The sequence below is a fragment of the Limulus polyphemus genome, unplaced genomic scaffold, assembly GCF_000517525.1.
Source record: "Limulus polyphemus unplaced genomic scaffold, Limulus_polyphemus-2.1.2 Scaffold319, whole genome shotgun sequence".
Taxonomy (NCBI): domain Eukaryota; kingdom Metazoa; phylum Arthropoda; class Merostomata; order Xiphosura; family Limulidae; genus Limulus; species Limulus polyphemus.
In genome coordinates, this window is record NW_013665929.1 from 347,489 (window position 1) to 372,457 (window position 24,969).

Here is a 24,969-nt window from a genome sequence, read left to right on the forward strand (position 1 = left end):
CAATACTTATTAAAGATAATTTTAAGCATGAAAACTGTCCATATTTTGATGTCATGATATGTAAATTAAAAATTGTTATTTTACGGTGATAATCTTGTTTTCTTGTGCCCAATAATGCATAATTTCATTTGATAAACATGTTTAGATTGAATGGTAATTTATAATCAGTCACAAGAACGTCGATTCTGAATCACTTGAAAAAAACAAACGAGGGTGCTTAACTTTTTTCCTAGGTGTATATATATATATGTATATATATATATGTGTGTGTGTGTGTGTGTGTGTGTGTGCATGTGTGTGTATATATATATGTGTGCGTGTGCATGTGTGTATATATATATATGTGTGTGCGTGTGTTTGTGCACGTATATATTCTCTACGGTATTCAGAAAACAAGGTAAACCCTAATAATTGTTTATTCTGTATTTAATTAACTAAACAGTTAATATAGGGTCTAGTTAATTTACATGCTTGCTATTCAGTTAAATTCAAAGAATTTTCAGCAAAAAACAGTATGATTAGTACTAACTTAATAGCTGAGTTTCCTATTACTTGCTGGGAAACACAGTCAAAGAACGTTGTCATTCAACTTTTTAAACAAGTTATATAAAGCTATTATTTGCTTATGCATCCAGAATAGCTAAACAAAAATCAATACTCATATAATAATCTAAGTGCAGAGAAATATTTTTAAACTGAATTATTTTCTTTGTGAGATTGAAACAATATACTGATAGGATATTTTTCTAGTTGGAACAATTGAATAAGACGACAACAGCACATAAAGAACAGTTCTACTATATTAAATAATATAGACCTATTCACATAAACTTTTCAATTCTTTAAAGTAAGTTTCTTATGCCTGTTTTTATATATTTATGAAACACTTCTAGCTGGTTTGTTAACATGCACTTCAGTAGTACAAATAACAATATAAAAGGTCTGTTACAAAGCAAGTTTTGAAAGTGAATTGCATTTTCTTCAGACTATCATGGTTATTAGTTTTTCAACTAGTCAATTGAATTTATTGATAATCAGAGTGAAAAATTAAGTCAAAGTAATTCATACCCCTACATATTAGTCTACAATCCACAAAATTGAAAAATTAGTGTTGCAATTTTTACATAAGTCAAAATCTTACAAACAGCTTTTTCAGGTTCAAACGTTGATTTCTAAGAGAAGACATAGGCCTAGGTATATTTATAGAACTGAGTGAACAAATGGAGGTTCCAGAAGTTACTGGCTGCCCTAAGTCAAAGGTTCTAGAGTTTATACCAATTTCACAATGTCAGGTTTGTAAATGATGATTATATTTATTTTATGAATATTTGTACTACAATACGACAATTTATAAAAATATTAATGCAATTCAAACTTAGGGGCCCCAAGGATCACTGGAAATGGAAGAAAAGACAGTAAACTTGTTGTTAAACATTATGTTCTGATGAATGACCTTTGCAGTCATAATACTGGGAAATAAGAAAATGTATGTATTAAAACAAAAATAAAATACAAAAGAGTTAAAGTGTTGGTATGCTTTATATTTATATCCATGGGTTGAAACATTTATATATTTTTGTTAAAAACACACACACACACACCTATATGTGTGTGTGTGTGTGTGCATGAAAATACTACACTACATCTGATGTATATCATATACTGTCATCATAAATACAATTAATGTATTATATTAATATATATGAGTTTACCTTAATATTCAAGAACTTATACAGTCAGTTAGTCAAATTGCAAGCCTATGACAGAAAAAATATCTGAATTTGTGTAGGACATAAACCTGTGGTATGAAATGGTATGCTGTGAGGGTCGAGTGTTAATAATAAAAGTCTAGACATCATTCTATTTATTAAAGTATTATGCTTTTACAAATTACAACTATTATTTCTCAAAGAAACACTTTGAAAAAATGAAGAAAATTCAATGTAGCTGATAAAAAAATTAGAAGCAATCCAAGTTTCAGTTTTACATCAGAAACATGTATTTAATCTTATGCAAGTATAGAATTAAGAAGTTATAAACAGCTGATGCTAAAAACTATAACAGAACATAATTTACCCATGATGCTCTATGAGAACAATATTTATAATTTTATTAAATGCAGTTCAATCTCATAGTAACCTCAAGTCAAATGACTAAAATAACCGTCATACATTTTACATTTATATATTATAATAATACTTAGAGGTCTAAAATCTATATATTAAGTCTGAGATATTTTGGCATATCAACTTATATCACTTTATTCCAGCAGAAATTACAATTTTTTTTTTAAGGATGTGAACTTTTCCTGCATTTTAGATGAAGATGCTGGAAAAAATAAGGACAAAGTTACATGAATGACAAGTTTTCTGGACCATTGATTGGATAAATAATCAAAGGTAAGGAAATTACAACCAACATTTTTGAATTTTCTTATGATGCAATGAAGCATGGCAGTAAAAAGCTTTACTATTATACAGATCTAACATCTAACAACTATAAATACTTGCGTTTCTTTTGTAAAGTCATATACAGACATTTAAAGATACAGAACACTGGAGTAACTCCAATCAAAGTATGCTAAAAGCAACTATCTTTTGAAAACAGATTGTTAAAGACACTTATGTGGTTATGAATAAGATATAGAGAATTCAGTTTGGCATACCATTTTCACAGTTCAAACACGTTCTTCAGTTTATATTTTTTCAATGTGTAGACATTTATGTCTACTGATTGACACATTATAAAAGAAGCAAATTACTAAACCATTAATCCCATTTAAGGATCTTATAGTTATAGCTAAGGGTCCAAATAAAAAAAAAGAACAGTACACTTTCATTGACCATTATAAATTACTTTGATCCACATTGAACATATGTTAACATAAAATAAACAAGTAATATTTCTTGAAAGTATTCTAGCACTGCATGTAAATGAAAGCAGTCACAAGCATCCAGTTACTCCAATGATTTATTAAACTTAACAATTCAAAAGAATGAGCTACAAAACAAAAACATTTTACTTTTCTAGTAATTACCTCCCACTTATGCTCTCTCTCTCTCAGGCTGCTTCCTCTGATACACAAACATACAAACAAAGAAAATCAATAAGTCCTGCTGTAAGGCAAATTGTCATATAATTACAGCATTTTTTAAATAACATTTTTACATTATGAAAGTATTGGTAATTTAAAAAAAAAACAGCATGTTTTTTAACAAAAATGTTTCCAGTTCACAAGAACAGTTCAATTATTACTAATTATTTATTTGGGTCTTCAACAACACCACATTCATTGCCCATTGAGTCAGAGCTATTTTCAAGTTCAAATACTTGTTCTTGATTCAATGAAGGTATGCTGCTTTCCTGCATGCGCATTCAAACACTGATTTGTAATTTGAATCTCTCGACTGATTCCAGCAGTAGAATCGAACACTGTAACGAGTTTTCTGAAAAGTGTATCCTCAAAAGGACAGAAAGACACTGTATTGAAAGAGTTGAACAAATCTTCATCTAGATTGGATTCACCTATAAATAAAGGAAAAATCCATCTTTTGAAACAGACTGATGTGTCTAAGCTCAAAACACTTTTAATGTTAAATTATATTGATGGATATATCCGACCTCACATATCAGTGACATTGCAAATCCAGATTCATAAGCTGGATTACACAGCTACATATTAAGATTTGAAATGAAAGACTCAAACACTAAAAATTTTTTTTGTTACAGTCTACCCATGTTCATTCTTAATGTTTTGTCTTACAGTAAAATAATTATATCATTAATATGTATATAATGGCAAGTAACTTTAAATAAGTGTGATTGTAATAAATTTATTTTATTACTTTTAAAAAAAGAAGAAATAACATCACATACCTGAGAAAATCTACATTCGCATGGAGCACTACTCAGTGGAAGCATAAGTGAAAATTGTAGTAGCTTCTGAATATTACTGTAGTCACTTTTCTTTCCCATAGTGAGTTTTTTCATGAACTAACAAACAGAATTAACACTTAAAAATCATCCTATATACTTCAAATTGCACTCACTCACTCACTCGCTAACCGCATCATTTAACCTGACATTTTCCGAAACAACATTGAATCTCTCCAGCATTGATCTTATTTCCATATTTCACTTTTCACTGGACCAAGCAGATTGGTAAAAAATGTCAGAAGACTTCAGAGATTCATCGCATTTTTCAAACTTTTCAATGAGGTACAAAATTAGTAGGGCTTTATCTGCACCTAGGAGAAGATATTCTCAAGCTGCAAACTCCTCATCCAAGTCCATAAGAAGAGATAACTGAGCCATGGCAGTATTTAGTATGTCTTTGCTCTCTTCTATAGCAAGAACCTCTTTCTGTAACATCAAGGATAATTTTTTTTCATGATGGTCCATGTGTCATGAGTATGCAGCACAAATCGTTGAAAATGTGAACATGGAAATGTTTTCAGAAGACTGGTTTCTGAAGTAGCAAATAAATGCTCTTTAGTGGCAGGTAACATTTCAAGGAGCACTTCATGATGCCAGAAAATCCACTTAACATTATGAAACTTCCCATGTTTCTGAAACTGAATTCCCCCCTTTTTTTTTTTCACTTTTTTCTCAACTCTGCTACATCTTCACTTTTATCATGTCCAAGGTAAAACTTTAAGAGAGCTCATACATCTCTGTTGAATTTTTCACACAATGGAAGACCTTGATCGCTGGATTTCACAGTTTTCAAAATATGAGCAGTGCAAGCAACGTGAATCCTATTCATGTTTTGTAGCAATACCATTTTATACACACACACTTCTTCACCATCAGAACACACCATAACCAGCTTGAATTTCTATTTATCACCAAGACTCATTTCTTACTAAAGTTTATGCAGCCCATTGACAATCACTGTGGCAGAACAATCATGCTCTATTTGCAATAAATTTATTCCTCTGAGACATGAGTAAAGCAAACAATTTTGTTTTCTACCTTGCAAATGTCTTGAATTATCAAGCATGATTGCAAAGTAATAACTAGTCTTAAGTTCTTCTGCAAGTACCTCATTCATAGCTGCTGTCAATGTCTCTGTTAAGACTCCTCTGATGGAATCATTGTAATACGACATCTACATTCACTCCTAACCTTTTCAGGAGTTCAACATCTTGTTCATAATGTTGAATTGGTTGATTTTCTTACTTTGCAAAATATTAGTGTGAATAAATTTTGAAGTGCATGACATTGACTCTTGCTTAATTCTGTTAGCTGCTTATCCATAGGTAGCTGTTGCTACTATTTAAGAGCTATTTTTTTCTGAAAAAATCCTATCAGAAATTTTCTGAAGAGCAGATATATTTTTTTACTTGGAGAAATTAAGATGATTAAAGTTGGTTATACCTTTAAAAATAAAACACTTTGTTCAGCAATCTGTGGGTTAGTGCAGCAAATTCTAAACCACATGTCAGTTCACTCTTTGTTAATAACTAACCAATTTCAATCCTTCAGACACGTCTCACTAAATTTGCATTGTTTATTTGAAGCAGAGGAACTTCCCCTGCTTACTCATCTGCATTATCTGTGGCATTACTTGACAACTCAAGAACATTTAAAAGATCTATTTGAGTTGTACACTTATCAATTTTGAAGTCTTAGTGTCATAATAAGAAACAGCTTAATAATAGTTTGTTTGTTTTTTGAATTTCGTGCAAAGCTACACAAGGGCTATGTGCACTAGCCATCCCTAATTTAGCAGTGTAAGACTAGAGAGAAGGCAGCTAGTCATCACCACCCACCGCCAACTCTTGGGCTACTCTTTTATCAATGAATAGTGGGATTGACCATCACATTATAATGCCTTCATGGCTAAAAGGGTGAGCATGTTTGGTGGGATTGCGAGTCAAGCACCCTAACCATCAGTTTTAAAATCATAAACATAAGTTTTAAAATGTGCACCAGCCCTGCACAACTTGTACAGTAATTCTGCTATTTATGTTTCTTTACATATTAAAGCTTATGTATAAAAAATCAGCTCTCAGACTGTGTATTTTGAGAAAGTTATCAATTCACTGGCTCATGGCAGTGTAACGGGGTAGAAGTGATGGAGGTGTATGCAAGATGGAAGAAAGTATGACTCTGAACCAAAACAAGTATTCATGACTAAAGGACGATTTTTCCTTCATTTCACTCCACAAACCTTCATCCAAACGTAAGTGAATAACTATCATATCCTTAGGACTTCATACAACACAGTCACTCTATTCCATCTCCATTATGCCTACCTTCACCAGTAGTTGAAACTAATATTTGTGTGATTTCTTTAAAATACACTCAGAATTTATTCTTTTGACACAGAAGCTTTTCAAAATCATTAGGAATAGCATCTTTTAGAATGGCAGGGTACTTAATCGCTATCAATCCAGTTAGTGAATTTCTAGATGAAATATAAACAATTCCATTAGGACTACAAGTCAGCTGTACATGGGTGTTAGCATCTCCTAATTTCCAGAACTGCAAATATTGACTAGTAATTAAAGTGGCTTTGTTTTGGAACTAGTTTTTCTTTTGTTGTACAAATGTGATGTTTTTCACATGAATTATTATTCTTATATGATTCATGTACAGATATGCTTAATAGGGAACACTGTATACCTTATCAAAATGAATTTGTTTCCTGCATGGGAGTTTAAAATTGTCTAAAGATCTACATTTCTAAAAATGAAATATTTTGATGCAGTTTTAAATACATATTTATTTGTTTTAAAAAAGCTGGTTATAAAAAATGCATTACCTTGTTCAATTTCACTGTCTTACAATTTAAAATTTAAATCCTGTGAATAAATTTTAATTTTTGTTACGGTATGTAATAAATGACAAATTTTGTACATTGCAGTATGTTTCATATTATTTCTGATTATAAAACAACATATCCCAGAAAATTCCATCTGGGCCTGGACATAATTTCTGAAATAGACAGACAAGTATTGTATATCACCCAGACAACTGCTAATTATAAACAGAAGAGATTATCTAAAATTAAAATGCTCCACAAACACAATTATATAAACATCTTTGGCTATCAATACTTCTGGAGTGGTTTTCAAATGAGACCCAAAACTCAAGCGTTTTTGAATAGATCACTATTTCTCTTCTGGAGCATATGTTAATAATGTTTTTCTTACATAATGACAATCCATTTTTTTGTGTTTAATGTACATACAGGTGCAATGTTTTTCACCTGAATTATTACTTTTATACATGATTGATGTATAGATATGAAAAATGGGGAAAAAATTTTACCATCATCAAAATAAAGAATGTTTTTATGCATTTTATCAAATTAAGAATTAAGTTATTTTCAGATTATTTTAGTTTCACATCTGTTCTTTTAGAAAATCGAGTTGTTGTTTTTTCCCATTTTATAGCATATTTACTTCCCATAAGACCTATGGGTTATAGGCTGAAGTCCTTGTTTCTAAATTCTAATATGCAAATAAACTTTCAATTAAAATACACTAGGAAAATAGTAATTTAAGTTGATTTAATGCCAAATCCTCTTCAAAAAATTGTTTAATATTTCCATAAAGAATTACCATTCATTAATGTACATCATATGTTATATATGTCAGTTATACACTTTAATAAAAAATTTAAATTAATAAAATAATTATCTTCAAGTAACCTACCCTCATTCCCAAGATTACATTCCCTAAGACCCGTGTAGATGCTCCTTAGGTGGGTCTGTTAACTTCCCATCAGCTGGTATTACCCATAGTTTTACAATGAACACATGGCAATGAATTACATGGATACATTTTTAACTGTACTATCAACATCTTCTAGCACCGGGTTTTGTGAGTAGATCTTACAAGCAACATCTTAATTTTTTGTGCTATATATCATTGCTCATGTGTTTGATGTAACTAACCTCCAATATATTTTCTGAAAAATTTCTTTTTCACAGTTGATGATGTCAATCCCTTGAACCATATATGCCGAGTTTATCTTGTGGAGTTTGCCAGATATTCCTCTAAGGGACCATATTCATAACAGTATTACCTTTTTATATTTGTCTTTAAGATGGCATAGTGTGTTTTTAAAACATGACCTCATTATTATCAACAAAAACTCATCATAATAATGAAACATTAAAAATGTTTCCCATATTTTCACATTTCTATCACTTGTCCACTGTTCTACAAGGATAATAGTTAGATATAATGATTTTTATGATTGCCTTAAGTGGTACTTGTGGGACCTGGATTTTTCTTTTTACTACCAAGCCCTCATGTTTGGAATTTATTCGTACAGGACAAGACTTGGCATCCATAATTTTCTACATGTTTTAAAACATAATGCACTAGTGCTAATATAAGGGAACATCTTCTCATAGCACACTGCTTACAAATGCATGTACCTTCCATTACACTCCAAGAAGCTGCGGAATGTGTGGTAGTTATCCTGTAGTAAATATTAGTTTGGAACAATGACGTTACCTTTGATTTAATATAGTACTATTCTTTTTTAACAAAGCTCTTGAATTTCACAAATATGGCCACTTTCTACATACTGGTTACCCCTTACATTAGTTGGTATATCTTCACAATTATTGTTACTGTCTTCCAGGCCTACATCAACACTAATACTTTCAGTTTCAAACAAATAATGACACACGTGTCTCTGACTGAACATTGCAGGAATATCAACAGAAGGAAAGGGCTGCCATTCTGATATTGGAACAACTGGTCATGACTTGGTGCTGCTACTAGTTGTAAGTTTATAACATTTCCTGATGAATCATTTCCGTTTATCAACTGACACCATCAGTTGCTTATCATCTCTTGCATCTAAAAATAAAATGAGCTGTATTCAATTTCTAAAATTTCTACTTTACAGAAAAAAAAAGACTTAATACATGTGTGATTTGCTATTACCAGTAGTGACCCACTTTTCACAAAACAGTGGTAATTATTCATACATTTGTTTATATTATAGAATCAAAAAGTTGTAAAACAAAACTAACATTTCAATAATGCAATTAACATTAGAACTATTAATTTTTTGAAGGGATAAAAAATGTACTGAGTTGTAATCCCTTAATCAACTGTATTAAAATATTCCTGTCAGATGAATCATTCTTAACCTTTATAAGGCAGAAGAAATACCACAACTTAAATCACTTCTTCAATGACTCCATGAAAGTGTATAGCATGTAACCCAAATTTACCAGGTGATATGAATGATTTGAAATTAATTATTTATACATTACCTTTTTATATACATTTAACAATTTTTAGTAAGTTTTCAGCATTTAGAAAAAGAAACAAGATATACCATATTTCTACATTTCTATTTTTCTAACAAGTAGACCTAAAGTTAAAGCTATTTATTAGGTTATTGTACATACATAAATTGAAACTTACCTTTCAATCACTTTTATTTCCACTAGTTTGTAAGCCAAGACATTCATTGCCATCTTTTTAACTGCAAGAAGGAATGATCTTCAACATTTTTATGAACAAACCCAGAACATAATATCACAGCATACTATTAAAGACATACATCTTTGAATGATGTTTGTCCAACCACGTTGAGAGAAGCTGTTGATATATTCCCAATATTCCAATTGTGTGTGATGTCAAATGGAATTATTCCTATTGCAGTAGCATGGACTTGCAAAATATTTCATGAAAGTGAAAATCGAGACAGTCCCCTAAATTCTTCCCTATGTTTTGCTTACTATGTATAATTGTTAGTTTGTTGTTAAGTGCAAAGCTATATAATGGGCTATCTGTGCTGTGCCCACCACAATTATTGAAACCTAGTTTTTAGCAGTGTGAGCCCTCAGACTTGCCACTAAGCCACTGGGGGGCTAGTATAAGCAAAAATTAAGAAAAATATGGCAACATCATCCATAAGTAGGTTTTCATTAATGCAATATACATTACCTAAATGAAAATAGTGACACAAATAAAAAAAATTACTACCTTCAATAATATACTTTAGAAGAAGCTTCAGGTAATTCTGTGTCAACTTGACTAGGTCCCATGACTGAAAGTTAAATAATAAAAAATTATGTAGGAAAAATTAGATTTTCTATTCATTACAATATTTTTTAAACTTTATAAGTTTTTGCAAATTTTAAATTTAAAAACTAAAAAATTCAAATATTTAACTCATATTTATTAGATCTTTGATTTTATTGAAATAGTTATGCTCAAAACAAACCTTGTAATGAATCCAGTCAATATCAAGTTGAGAACTTATAGAATCAAAAGGCACACCTAAGTGGGCATCTACAAACGGCTGAAAATTCAAATCAAAAACAAGATTTTTTAAAATTACTAATACAAAAATCAATCTAATACATTAGTGACTGTTTTAGACCTTAACTCATCTTAAGAGTATACAATAATCATTAAAATAGCTTTTGTAGGTGCAACTCTTTTAAAATTTTTATTAAAACATTTAACTGAATATTTCACAGACAATCATATCAATAATACAAAATTATTTAGAAATAGTTGTCTTTCTCTAATAGTAGTAGTAGCTTTTATTTTTGATGCACGTGAATTTCAACTGGTATATTTTTTCAATTAAAAGATGCAAATTAACCCTATGCATACAAGTGGGGGTCAAAGTGCACGCCACTAACTTTTTACAAAATAGTGTTTAAAATTTAATTGAGAAACTTTACTATCAATGTATGTCAATAAGCTTTGTATCAAAACATAGTTTATAAATCAAATGTTAATACAGGTTTTAATTTCTTAATTTGCAAAAGGAAATATTTAAACATTTACAATCTTCAGGTCACTGTCATGTGATGCCTCTCTGCTCTGAATTGTCCCTTTTAAAATTTCTTTCTTCCTTTACAAGGGTTTCATAATACCCATCAATTGGATACACAACTAGAGATACTAAGAAGCTAGATTTTAAAATAAGACCCTCCCCACCTTCTTTATTTTCAGGGATATCAATAAACTTTTTACAACCACCACAGAAGCTCCTCTCAACTCTTCATGCTCTGGAAATCACATATTTACTCGAACCTACTTGTCAATGAGACATATTTATAACCAGTAGAAAGGCCATTTTGTGAGCTACATGATTATGAACACTTTATGTTAATTTATCTGGGTAAAAGGTGCCATTCCACAAGCAGATTGTACTGTGTGTAGAATGAAATCAGTCTCTGGTCAGTAATGAAATTTTTTAACCTACTTACAAATTAGTTAGAGAGCCAGATAAATTAAAGTAGTTTGATGCATTCTATTATTGTTTTAAAATGCACATTTGAAAGCTACATGAATTATTTTTTGGACAACTAATATAATGCAAAAAGTAGTCTTAGTGAAGTACACTAAGAATACATTCTGTCCAACTATGCCTATAAGTAATGGAAAGTTGTAAATTTCTTGTTTTTATATATATTTCTATTTACTGATATGTTGTTAACATAAGCAACTAGCATATAATATAAAACAAAAACTGATCAGGTTATACAAGAAAACGTAAATGTAAAAATTAAATACAAATTTTTACACTATACTCCTCAAGGAACCCATGAGGACATATTCAGATGTAGCATGAGGTAACCTGAACTTTGTTTTCTTTACAGGTTCGATCTGCACATAGGGTTAAGGATAGAGTAATAATATCTGTTTGCCTGCTTACTTTTAATTTTGTATTTATAATTTCAATAATTACAAGCACATCAGTATTTCACTGCATGCATATGTCAAAACTATTGACTACACTGTATGTATATGTCAAAAAAAAAGTCTAAATTTACTATAGTAATGATGATTCATTTCATGTTTGTTTCAGCACAAAGCCACACAATAAGCTATCTATATTCTGTCAAACACTGGGAATCGACCCTTCAGATTTTAGTGGTATAAATCTGTAAACTTACTGCTGGCACACTGAAGGACTAGTTAAGATGAATAATTACACACTTTATAATTCAACTTTAACTTGAGTCACACTTATCAAAATTAAAGTCAAAATATTTTATTAAAAAGGTTTCAACAAAATGTTTATATTTAAACATAAAAATGTTTGTTTACCAAAATGAAAACATTTTTAAATACATAGAACTAGAACAAACCTGAGTCCAGTCAAAAACCAACCCTTCAGCTGAGTATCCATTGTCTTTATACTCCCTGAAAAATTCACAACCTGTAAACAAAAACCCACATTTTCTAAACCTTTCTTTTCTTTCTGAATTCAGAGTAACTAAGCATAAATAAAATTAAAATAGACACAAAATTATGAAATTTTTATTGTAGTGAACGTTTGTTCCATATATTTTAAGAAATTCATCTTTTACTATATTAATACACTCTTACCATTTTATACAATTAAAATGCAATTTTTCAAGTGTGTCACAACAGCATGTATAAGAATTTTCTCCAAAAAGAACAGGAAAAGAGTAAGTAAGGATTGAAAATCATCTGCATTTATAGTTTCTGGAATCTCCTGCTTTCTAACTTATATGTGACTAAGATAAATTAAGACTTTGCATACACAATTGAATTTTAACTGTTTCCAACTTAAACAGCAGTAATCAAATGTGCATATTAAAACTTATGAATACAATAACACTGTGATATCATCTACTTTGCTTTCCAGCTGTTGATGCTGTAGCCAGTACCAAAAAATTACACATTTTATTAACTGTAATGTCTTAGTAAAAAGCTCACATCACAAACTCATTATTTGTTGTACAAGTTGATTAGCATTATTTTAATTTTTGCATGCTTCATTTCCATATTAGAATATGCTGAGTTTTGTCATTTTATTGCTTCCTTTTTTTTTAAATAAAACTATTTGAAATGAAGTATCTGAAATTTAGTTTCATACATAAATGTCATCATGTACTAATACATGATGTTGTTATGGAGATCTATGTTTATTCCTATTGAGAAAATTTAGCTTTAATATCATCATGAGAAAGAATAAACAACAATATTCATTTCGTGACTTACATTAAAAACAATACATAAAACATGTTAACCTGTAATATATTTTATGGTTAAAATCCAACATTTATTCTTTAAATGACTGAACAAAGATGTCATCACAATTGAGCAGTGTGTAAGAAATCAATGTCGTTACTTCCACACCTCGTGATGCAGTATAGTAAATGTAGTGTTTAAACAAGGGGTGGGGGGATTAAAGGGCAATATATATATTTGTCTTCTTCTAATTTCATGCTTCATTGTGTTTCTTTAAATGGATTTATATACAATAAAATTCTAAATAACCTGTCATTAACACCTACCTGGGTAAGGCAAAGAGAAGATTGTGAATTCGTTATACCTTTTTTCTTTATCCACCTTTTCTGATGATGTAACACTGGAAGCAAAAACAAAAATTAACTAATATGTCTCCATTTTTAAATAGATTTTTGTTAAAAAATTTTTGAAAATACTTAATTTCAAATTAAATTCTGGAAAGAGTATGTTGTGAAAGTTATACAAAGAATGTAATATGGAGTAACTTAAAGTATTTATTGTAAAGATTAAGCTTATTAATAAAGGATTTGTTTGTAATTAAGCACAAAGCTACACAATGGGCTATCTGTGCTCTGCCTACCACGGGTATCGAAACCCGGATTCTAGCGTTGTAAGTCCGAAGACATACCGCTGTGCTACTGGGGGGCGCTTATTAATAAAATCATATTCCTTTTTCAACCAAAGTTAAATAAAATTGAAAGCTTTCTCCCCAAAGTTAACAACAGTAAATTAATCACATAGGCCTTTGAAAGTAATCTTTTTTGGCTATCCTAATGTTCTTTCCACTTTCTATATATATAAAATATATATTCTATATAAAAATAAAAAGCTCCTAATGAAGAAAGGGTTTCTTGTTTTGGTCTTTCAATGAATATAAATAATGTTTCACATATGTTTCACCCCTGAAAACCTTTTAAAAACGAATTTATAAATTTTATTTTACTTCAATCAGAAAAGTTTCAAGTTTCATACAACACGCAACAAAAGCTGATTTAATCTTAAATCAAATATTTTAAATGGTATTTTATTAATTCTTAAAGTACTGGCAATGGGCAAAATCATATATATAGAAAATATCTGCAGTGCATCAAAAGTATAAAAAAACGTTTGAAGTACATTTCAACAACAATTGTAAAAAATTTGTAATCTAATAAAGTAAGAAGTTTCTCTTGAATTTTTAAGTTTCTCAACTAGAAATGTTTATTTTTTTATTTTTTTTGGGATGGCTTATAAATTCAAAATATTCTGAACATATAAAAAGAAACTTAACTTTGTATTCTTTAAGTGTGTCTTAGAGTACACACTCTACCATATACTCTGAAGTTGTCTATATATCTCTGAATTTTTGTTATGCATGGCTATTAAAGATATTATTTAAAATAACTGAGAGACAGAAAGGTACATAAATAGCCGATCTGTTAATTTGCCTTTCTGTCTACTTCTCACTTATCCTGTAACTCATTAGAAAGAAAAGTCAAGATCACAATTTGCTATCGAAATATCTTTCTGATCTAATACAGGTTTTATGGATGGATGAAATGATTATCTTTTTTTTTATTATATATACTAGTTTTTGAATAAATTACTATTTAGTAAGCACAGAGAACTAGGATAAGTTCAAAATATTTAAAAAGTAAAAAAAAAATACTACTATTTGATCTAGACACAAAATTAGCTGCATAATGATTATATACATTCTTGTATGTGACTGCACCAATGGAAAAAAAAATGATTAAATCAACTGAAACTGTTTTCAAACAGATAAGATAAAAGTTGCCAAACAATTTCTTAAATCTTTATATACGGACTTGGTCATTTTGACAAACCTTACAGCCACGTGCAAAATATCAATCAATTTTCCCAACCCACAACAGAAGCCCCACCCATCTGTTTTTAATTTTCAAGGCAGTTTACAAACCTAAGTTTATAACCAAAAGAAATAACTTATTTTCTATTTTAAACTTGCAACCAACCTTTGGAATTGGGTGATAACATACATTAATTCAGATTTTGTGTGTGAAGCAAAACTGATGCTCATAGCACTAAAAAATTTTCTTAAGCTATTCATAGCTTAGTAAGAAAGTCAGTTAAATTATTATTGCATTTGGATATTCTCTTTTAGTGATTTATGTATTATTTATGTTTAAAGTGTATATTTCAAGTGTACATTAATTTTTGTTTTGACAAAACATTTAAGAGAAAAAATGCTAGGCCTAGTTCAGTATGTGTCCAAGTGCAGAATTTCATTCATTCAGTACATCACTCTCCAAGAATATACTAATGTGTACCCCCCCACTGTGATGTGTTGTTTTACTGGGAATGAATAAACTGTATGTTGTACAGGACAGAAAAACCACAAAAGTAAAATAAACTATATGTGAAAAAGGAAACAGTTGAAAATTGTGAATATATTTAAAAAATCATCAATATCCCAAAATGACATCTTCAAAGAAGAAGAACAAACAAGGTACGGTTCACTTTACTTGATAATTTTCAAAATTTCATTTTACTGTACATTGATAAATTAGCTACAGTTGGTTTAGGGTAGAGAAAATAACAGATAAAATACAAACTTTTACTGGAAAAAAAGTGATATTTATTTAGGACATTCTAGATATGAAGTGAGAAGAAGTAAGGATTGGATCCACAAAAAATAATTCTTATGATAATAAGTAACAATTTTATATAACACAATAAGCAATGCATGCAAATTTCATATAACACAATTTGATCGCCAAAACAGAAAATAGATATAAAGAGTACATTAAATATCTTGTTTGTTTTTTTTCTTCTTTACAGCAGTGAACAAGTGTTTAAAACTGGGTCCATGTCTTATGCATGCAAATGCAGTTATTTCAGGAAAAGCAGTAAAACTATACAAACTGACATTATATTTTATCCCTCTTGCTACAGATTGGTCAAAGTGGACATGTCACAACCTTTCACAGAGTTACATTCAAAAGTTAATTACTTTATTTTCACTGTATATGAATAAACTTGGCATCAAACATAGTAAATAAATCAAATTTTAATACAAGTTTTACATTCTTACTTCTATAAGGAAATGTTAAAAAAAAATCTCAATCTTCTCGAGTATGAGAATTGTGACATTTGTTCTCTAGGTCTTCCTTCTTCTCTAATTTATTTACCATCCCTCTGAGAATTATGGAATGTAAAATACATTTTTCATTATAATATAAATATTACTAAGACTGAGCATAATTTTTATAGCCTTAAATCTTATTTGTATAAAGATCCATAAATTAGAAAAACAGACCCACTCACCATGCCCACCTATCACATCTTCTCTTTCACAAATTGCCAATAGTACTCTCTGTTTTAAACTAAATTAATTATAACCTATAGAAATCCAAAGTTTTTAATCTATCAAATTACATACTATATTACACTGTTTTCTGTACAGAATATTGTCTATTTTTCCTCCAGTTTGAACATTTGTTTCACTGTATTCACATTAACAAGCTCAGTTAAATTTTTATAGGCTCTTACCTTATAGTTAGAAGCCAGATAAATTATGATAGTTATAGGACATTGTTTGCTTTGTGCATATTATCTGGTTCTTACGTGCATTATTCAATTAAATAAAAATTATTTAGTGTACTAATACCATTAATATAAAAAGTAGGCTTAACTTTCATTGAGAGTCAACAGCAAAAAACAAGAGGACACAAGTAAGCACCATATTTCTTGTTTTTCCATGTATATTCCTTATTATTATTATTATAAAAGTAACTAAAATGTAAACATTAGAAACTTATTAGGTTAAATAAGGTTACATCAGGTAAGATAATGAAAGGTAAAGTTTTTCTACGCTGAAAGTGTATTTCCAACCTACACTCACAAATAGCTTTTCTCAATTTATACTGCCTTTATATGCATAAAAAATTTCAATTGCCACTAGCCTTGATACTCCCACCTACCATCAAGTGTATTCAGATGAGACAATCTGCTTGCTATCATGCAAATGACCATGCAGTAACCCTCCACCAATAGGAGTGTGACACAACTCCTATCATCACTAATGCCCTCTGTTCCATGCAGCCCGTAACCACTTCAAGATTGGGCAGTACATACAAAACCAACACCAGAAGTGGGGAGGTCGGGTGTGAAATGTGAGAGGAGGTAAGTATTTATCGAAAATACATTTTCAGTGTAAGAAAATGTTAACTTCCAATATGTTATCTTACCTCAAATAGCTAGAATACCACATTGAGTTGGCGGAGGATCTAGAGAGAGAAGATGATCCCCCCTTTAGAAAAGCACTCAAAGGAAGACCATGGGGTGCGCGAATAATCAGAAAGCAATATCCCCATGGGAGACTGTACCAGTTCTGAGCCAGGTATACTCTTCTCACATGTGAAATTGTGTTGCAATAAGGGCTGAATCACAGAAGGGACCCCCCACATCATCATGTGTGCACATCTTAGTAAGATATCGTATCCGAAACAAATAATAATAACTCTTCAAGAGGTATGCTTGTGAGCAATTTGTGATTTACATAATTCAATAAGAAAACTTGAGCTACTTGTTTCCCAGTGATTCACAACTTGTGTGGCAGGATTTTTAATTAGGCATGGGTCAAATTGCAATGAAACAATAAAATCTAACCTATATAAAAGTATGTGTGTGTCACATCATGCTTAATTTCTAGAAATAGGAGGAGGCATAAACACTAAAATGCATTTATCCAGATAGAAGAGTTCGTTTACTGTCTGCCCATTATGATTTTAGTGATGGGGGTGCAAGGGAGGCCATGAAACCTTATAAGTGTAGTGATTGTTGGTATATTAAGCCTAAACTAAAGACCCAAGTACATAAAATTTATCATGAAAATAAAAATATTGATTCAATTTTAAACTTAAATCGTTTCTGAATTAAGCTATTTCCTGTTATATCACCAATGTTTTTAATAAAAAAACAAACCTCATCAATCAATGGAGACCTTGAATTAAGAAATTGATAAATATTTTTCCAGTTTTATTGTCTATACATTTCATTTTATACTTTCAGTACATAGACTAACAACAATATTAGGTTATATTTTTGTCGCTAGGTGATATGACATGCACAAAAGCCATTCTTCAAATGTAGTGTTACCAAAATGCACTGGCTTTTCTACATATTAGTTGTTAATCTAACTGATTTTTACCAGTATTTATTCTATGAATACAATACAAATTAATTTCACAAATGATCTTAATTTTGATTGGCTCACAAAGGAATTTACCGACATTTGACTACCTCAAACTACATTTTTTTGCCTCCTTGTTGATCAAGCTTGATTTCACAAAATTTATTTATTTCAATTAGCTATGAAATGTGAGGTTAGGGTATATTATGGGGTGAGGGTAGAAGTATTTGCCCCATCATTTTTTATGGGCTATATGCTAGTTTAAGTAAAAAGAGATGTATATTGTTATGATCTTTAAGCTCTTTAGGATAAATTGTAATAGTTTCCTATTACAATTTACAGTCATACTAGAAACAAAAAATAGTAATTTACCTTTATTTCATATTTTTTATGGTTGTTACAATATCGATCAAATTGATCAAATGCATAAAGAATTAGGGTAGAGATAACAGATAAAATATATGGTTTTATTAAAAAACGGTTGATATTTGGTTAGGAGGTTTTTACGGATTACATAACATGAAGATCACTTTGCACTCAGAACAGCCCATGCTCTGACTCAACAATATTCATGGACAAATCCTTAGTCAAAATACTTAATTAAAAAAATCTGACATTTGGTGTAGAAAAGACTAATAATATTTACTGAAAGCTTGCAAAATTGTGTGAAGATACATAAAACATTAAAAAATATAATATGGAAAATCTGATAGTTACTTCGGGGTTATGAACTCAGTCAACTCAGCCAAGCTGGTAGCAAGAAGGTTAAGGATTAAAATGTTTCATAAACATGTTAGCTAAAACTGAAAATTACTTACGTTCGCTATTTAGCACTAAAAAGAGAACAAACAGTCAAATTTTTCTTTTTTGGATACAGCATATTTAAAAAATCAAAACTATGAACTAAATGCTTCATTAAAAACTAAATGTTCTGAAAAACATTTAAAGAAAAAGTGCTTTAAAAAATCAAAATTTAGCAAAAAAGTCAACTCACTTGTTGATCGTATAATGATAAAACACTAAAAACTTCTACAAGATTATGCTAAAAATAACTAATATATGTGCATTTAGTTTATAAACAAAAAAACTTGCAAACAATATATAATAATAAATTGACTTATCAGAATCAAAGTATAACAGCTTAGTTATTTTAGTTAAATTTTCCTGATTATACACAAGTTTCAAAGAAATGTAAAAATCAATTAGAAATTTCAAGTCTACATTCTGAATAGAATGTTTTTTTAAGCCACTCAAACCTATTTATGATTGTTTGTTTGTTATGAATTTCGCGCAAAGCTACACAAGGGCTATCTGTGCTAGCCATCCCTAATTTAGCAGTGTACCACCCATTGCCAACTCTTGGGCTACTCTATTACCAACGAATAGTGGGATTGACCGTACCATTATAATGCCCCCACAGCTGTAAGGGTGAGCATGTTTGGTGTGATGGGGATTTGAACCCGCGACCCACAGATTGCGAGTCAAGCACCCTAACCACCTGGCCATGCCAGGACACCTATTTATGAAAAACAATAATGAAATCATAACATTCATTAATGAGACAATGACATAAAATCTTCTAAGACAATTCTGGATATTGAAAAACAGAGCTAAAACATTTTTTTTACAAATCACTGAAGATCTTACTTACTTCATTCCAAATTTAACTTTTTTCTTTTCCACCATCAAGTCACAGATACAGCCAACAGAAAATGCCTTTAATAACCTAATATCTTGACTACGGACTTTTGTAAAAAGTTGCCACTCACTGAAAGATAAAAATACAACATCTGCTTCTTTAATGCTCACAAATTAAACTACTTTCAAAACATCTTTAATATCTTATGAAAAACATAGGCATTGATGAAAACTTGTAATTTCCATTTATTTTTAAAAGTCTAGAGAAGTATTAAAAATATAAGTTACATACTTCATTTGTTAGGAATGAGAAGTCTATGGTTTGTTTGTTTTTTTAATTATGCACAAAGCTACACAAGGGCTATCTGTGCTCTGCTCACCACGGGTATCGAAACCCGGTTTCTAGCATTGTAAGTCCGCAGACATACCACTGTGCCACTGGGGGAGAAGTCTATGGAATAAAACTTTTAATATGTTATTTTATGATACTAAGCCTAATCCAGCCCATCTTACAGGATGGTAATAAAATAGATTTAGAAAGAAGTTAGTTTGGAGATGTTTAAACTCATAGTAAAAAATAAAAATAAATAATTTTAACATACTGAATGTACTCTTATTTGAAGAACTAAATGGAGCACAAGTTTTGCAATTTTAAAAAACAATAACAAGGAATAAACCCTTATAAGCAAAATATATCTGTAACAATTCTGAACTTTACTTTTTATCTTGTTTCAGTGGAACTTTAGACAGAATAAACAAAACAGTTTCGAGAACTTTCATTCAGCAGGCAATTACAGTCCAGTAAAGTTATCAAACCTATTAATTGGAACTTGTATTAATACTTTACTGATTGTAATTAATAAGTAACAAATCTAATGTTTTCAGTATCCGTTATGAAACATTTCCATAATTATTTCGTTTATGGCTTTACCTTAAAAGTTTATTGCTCTTATTTTTGCACCATATGAGTAACTAGAGGATCTGTTTATTGTAAGAATAGTTAAACAGATATTAGTATAATTATTCATAACTAACACTTAAATCTTTATTTAATTTTTCAGTTAGGTTTATTCTTGTGCATTACAAAGATAAATATTAGTATGACAGAATGTCTGACAGTACACCCTAGACAATGCACTTAAAACTGTAGAACACTCCTTTTCTCACCCCCATAACACCAGCTCTTTTGCAGGAATTTTGGGATCAAACCCTGGGGTACCTATATCTTTTATTTACAAAAACATATTCACATGAATCTAAACATTTTACTGCAGTGCTTATTCAAAATTTCATATCTAAATAAAAATATATTGAATATAAAAGCTCTGAAAACAAAACAAAAATAACATTCTAAAATTTTTAAACAAGTGAAAAAAATGTAGATGTATAGATTAAATTAATTAGTTTTTCAGTACAAAAACCTAATATCCACATTAAATTTTCAAAATTTTAGATACCCTGTAAATCTAGATATAAAAATAATATAGTACATCCCACCTCCTGTATTTATAAATGATGCTTTATTGTGGGTTCACTTTCATTTACAAAGAGTATATAAATACCTCTAAGTGTATTATGAAACAGCAAGTTCCTTCTTTTCCGGCAAAATCAAAGTAACTTGTTTATAATCATGAAATCTAGTACACTTGATAAGTAACAAAGAAACCTGCTAACCAAACTGTTTTTAGAAGTACAGACATTCTTTCATCAGGAGTGAACTGGACATAAACAAAATGTCAAAAATAAGAGTTGTTATTGTTAATTTTAGTGATCTCAAGAAGCACAATTGTTAAACTTGTTGAGACAAGTGTTCAAGCTAGAAATGAAATACAAAATCACTGTGACTAGCCAAACTCCACAAATACTTCTTTACTGGATACTCTCTGTGTTGTTTTTCTTATGCTTGGTGATGGTTGGATGTTTTTTATCCTTTTCTTTGTTTTATACTTTTTGATAAATTACATTTTCTTACAATAACAGACATGATATAAATTGTATTAACATTACTTCACAACCAAAGGATCTAGTGACAGGCAAAGTTTTTGAATTTCCTGAGATTAGATGTTAATTTCAACTGCTTATTACACATTTCAAGTGTATTTCCCAGTAGTAAAGTTTTGGTTAGACCACAAGAATTTGTAGGAGAACAGATTTATTTAATTAATTGCAACAGCTGAGATACCACTGTAATAAATTATTTTTACTTTTTACTGATCCCTACCTAGAAGACTGTGGAATGGCTATTTCTTTCAGGTCATCATCTTCAGGTACTGCATCACTATTGGCTTAAAATAAAATAAATATCTTTTGTCTTAATACAATTAGGACATTTTTATTGATGCTACTACACATGCTTGAAATTCTGGAAATACAACATAGTTACTGTTACCTCAAATTCTTTAAATTTTCCATATAAATGAAATGGATTAAAAATCAAAGGTCTAATCAGCCTAACATTAACTTAAGCAATAATAACAAATGCTAATATAATCTGAAAAGCTAAACAATTTTAATATAATATAACAAGAAACCAGTCATAAAAACTGCCATACATGACCGATCTACCTCATTATATTAAGACTATAAGTAGTGGTTTAAAAACATACTATGATAGTTATATTTCAATAAACCAGTCGAAACTTACAATGAAATGTAATCTAATTTCATCAAAGTTTTAAAAACACAGTATATGATACAGAAGCTGATAAACCAAGATCAGACTTAATAATAATACTGATAAATTTGACTAAAGATCAGATTTTTACCAGAGCCTAAGATGCTATACTGCAGTGGTATTGTACAATACAAAGAAAAATTATTATGCTTTCTAGTATTAGTGACTGCACTTTTGTATATATTGCATATAACTTGATAAATATATTACAGACATTTATGAAAATCCTAAGATGCTAAGCTTAACAGTATATCTGAACTTTCTGACATCTTGATGAATTCCTCTCACAATTCAGTACCTTTTACATTGAGTATTTTTGAAACACATTCCTTGACAAATAGAAGTTAACCAAGAAAACCATTCCCATCTAACCTAGAATTATGACAGATTTAGAAATAACCATAGTCCACCATTATATAAAAGAGCCTCTTTCCAAAATATTCAAACATTACAGTTGTGATAAAAGTATAGACCAAGTAAAATTTAGGACAAATATAAGTGAGTCCTAAACTGTGCTCTAAATGTAACTAAGAGCAAAGTATATCAACGTACTTTACACTTACCAGCAAAGAGAAAATCATACCCTGATCGCCCATAAATTTCTGGTCCCCCTGAGAGAGTAGCTGACCTGCATATATACTGAAAGAAAAGGAAATAAAGCCTTTAAAAACATCTTTACATTGATTACACTGGGCAACAAAAAATTGTTGTTACTAGAAAAAATGCAATCGTTTCTGAGTAATTTGACAACACTGATTCTAAAAATCATGTTGAAAATTAGTGATTGCCTCTAGTATTCGAGTTATTATAGATTTATTCAAAATATTCTTATATATATTGAGATAATAACATTTTCTTTAATAATTTCATTTAATCATTGAAAATTGCATTTAATAATGTTCAAAAACAACACATAATAACAATACCAGTTTAAAAAGCAATGAGTATAACAATATTATATACTGAAAATACATTCAGGCTATGTTCAAAACTTTCATCATGGTATTATTTTTTGTTACAAAATATCTGCTTGACTTGTTGCTCCTTTTGTGTATGTTCTCAGTTTCATGCTGTAAGAACGAACAGTAATCTCCCATCATTGCAGGATTCCATCGTCTCTGATATTGTTGTTCCATTGTAAAAATATCTTGGTGGAAGTGTTCATCATGCTCATCTTTCACTGCACCTAGATCATTTGGAAAGAAGTCTAAATGGAAGTATAAGAAGTGCATCTTTAGTGACATTCTAGATCCCATTTTCCTGTAGTCCTCGAGCATATCATCAATCATCACAGCATAGTTTCATCTCTGTGAATTCCTACAAAATGTTTGACAACCACTTTAAATGATTTCCAGGCAGCAATTTCTTTCTAATTGAGTTTAAAAAGCAATGAGTATAATAAGATTATATACTCTATTGTTATGTATTCCATTGCTATAAACGAGAGCCAAGAAGTTTCCCATGCTTCTCCTTGCTCTGTGCACAGTCAAAGCAAAGTCTGATCTTCTTCCTCATATCAAGCCCATGATATAATCAAATTCTGCAAAATTTTGTTTTTTAAATATTTTAAATTCTAGTTCTGTAAACATAAGTTCTTTTATATTTTTTAGAAAATAGATAAAGACAAGTCACAAATCAAATCATTTATCTCTTCTTGTATGATCAGATGAGGCAGTTTATGTTGCAGTGCCATAGGAATAGAATTACTAGATGAAGACGATGAATATGACTCATTGTCTTCTTTGCAGGATGACTTTTTTTTTCCCAATTCACTGATGGATGTGACACTAGAGGACTATCCTCATGAGGCACTGGTTTCATTGCACATGCAATATCTGGATATTTAATGTACTGTTTAGTTTTACCTGAATAACCAGAAACAAAATGGCATACTTGCTCTCTTCTTAATCAGCCACTGTATCAAGCCAGATGTGCAAACTGTACAACATACTTGTGGAACCCAATATTTTTCTTTGTCCAATTTGACACCCAAAATAGTGGTAATAAGCTACCTTTACCTTGTATGTGATGTTTTTCCTTCATTACACTGCAATATATTTTCCATTTGGGTGATTTTTGCACTTTATTTGAATTGGTGGCAGTCAGCGTTTCAAATGATTTTCTAAAAAATCTAAAATAATTTATGTTTCAGAGATGAAAGTGTCCCTTTCCTAAAAATCCTGAAAATAATCGAAGCCAAGGTGGGGGCACCCAAAATCCTGCTTTTTGATGCATTTTAGTAATTTTAGTACTTAAACTTCACTTAAACAAGTTACTCCATTTTTCTTACATCAATGATTATCAAATACATGTGAGAAATATCAAATCTGATTCCGCTAGTTAATGGATAATTTTCAAGAGTGCATTCTTTGGAATTCATAATTTTCACTATTGGATGTCAAAACTTATATACAGTAATGCTTTTATAACTTACACTCAGTACTGCATATGTGTTTTTGAAATGTGTATGATTCAACTGAGACTAAACAGTTCACACTATTAGG

At 30.1% G+C, this 24,969-nt stretch overlaps 1 protein-coding gene across 4 annotated transcripts in view; it reads right to left on the reverse strand.

The window, feature by feature from the left end:
- The window catches only part of LOC106457342 (myotubularin-related protein 14-like), a 77,255-nt gene that overhangs the window by 32,035 nt on the left and 20,251 nt on the right, over positions 1-24,969 (reverse strand). For all 4 annotated transcript variants that reach the window (XM_022383231.1, XM_022383229.1, XM_022383232.1 and 1 more), the window contains exons 5-11: positions 23,029-23,104; positions 22,013-22,076; positions 19,805-19,921; positions 13,268-13,341; positions 12,092-12,162; positions 10,207-10,284; positions 9,966-10,029 (exon numbers count right to left, since the gene is read on the reverse strand). In XM_022383231.1, coding sequence (XP_022238939.1) covers positions 9,966-10,029; positions 10,207-10,284; positions 12,092-12,162; positions 13,268-13,341; positions 19,805-19,921; positions 22,013-22,076; positions 23,029-23,104 — 544 coding nt within the window. The remainder of the gene's footprint in view (positions 1-9,965; positions 10,030-10,206; positions 10,285-12,091; positions 12,163-13,267; positions 13,342-19,804; positions 19,922-22,012; positions 22,077-23,028; positions 23,105-24,969) is intronic.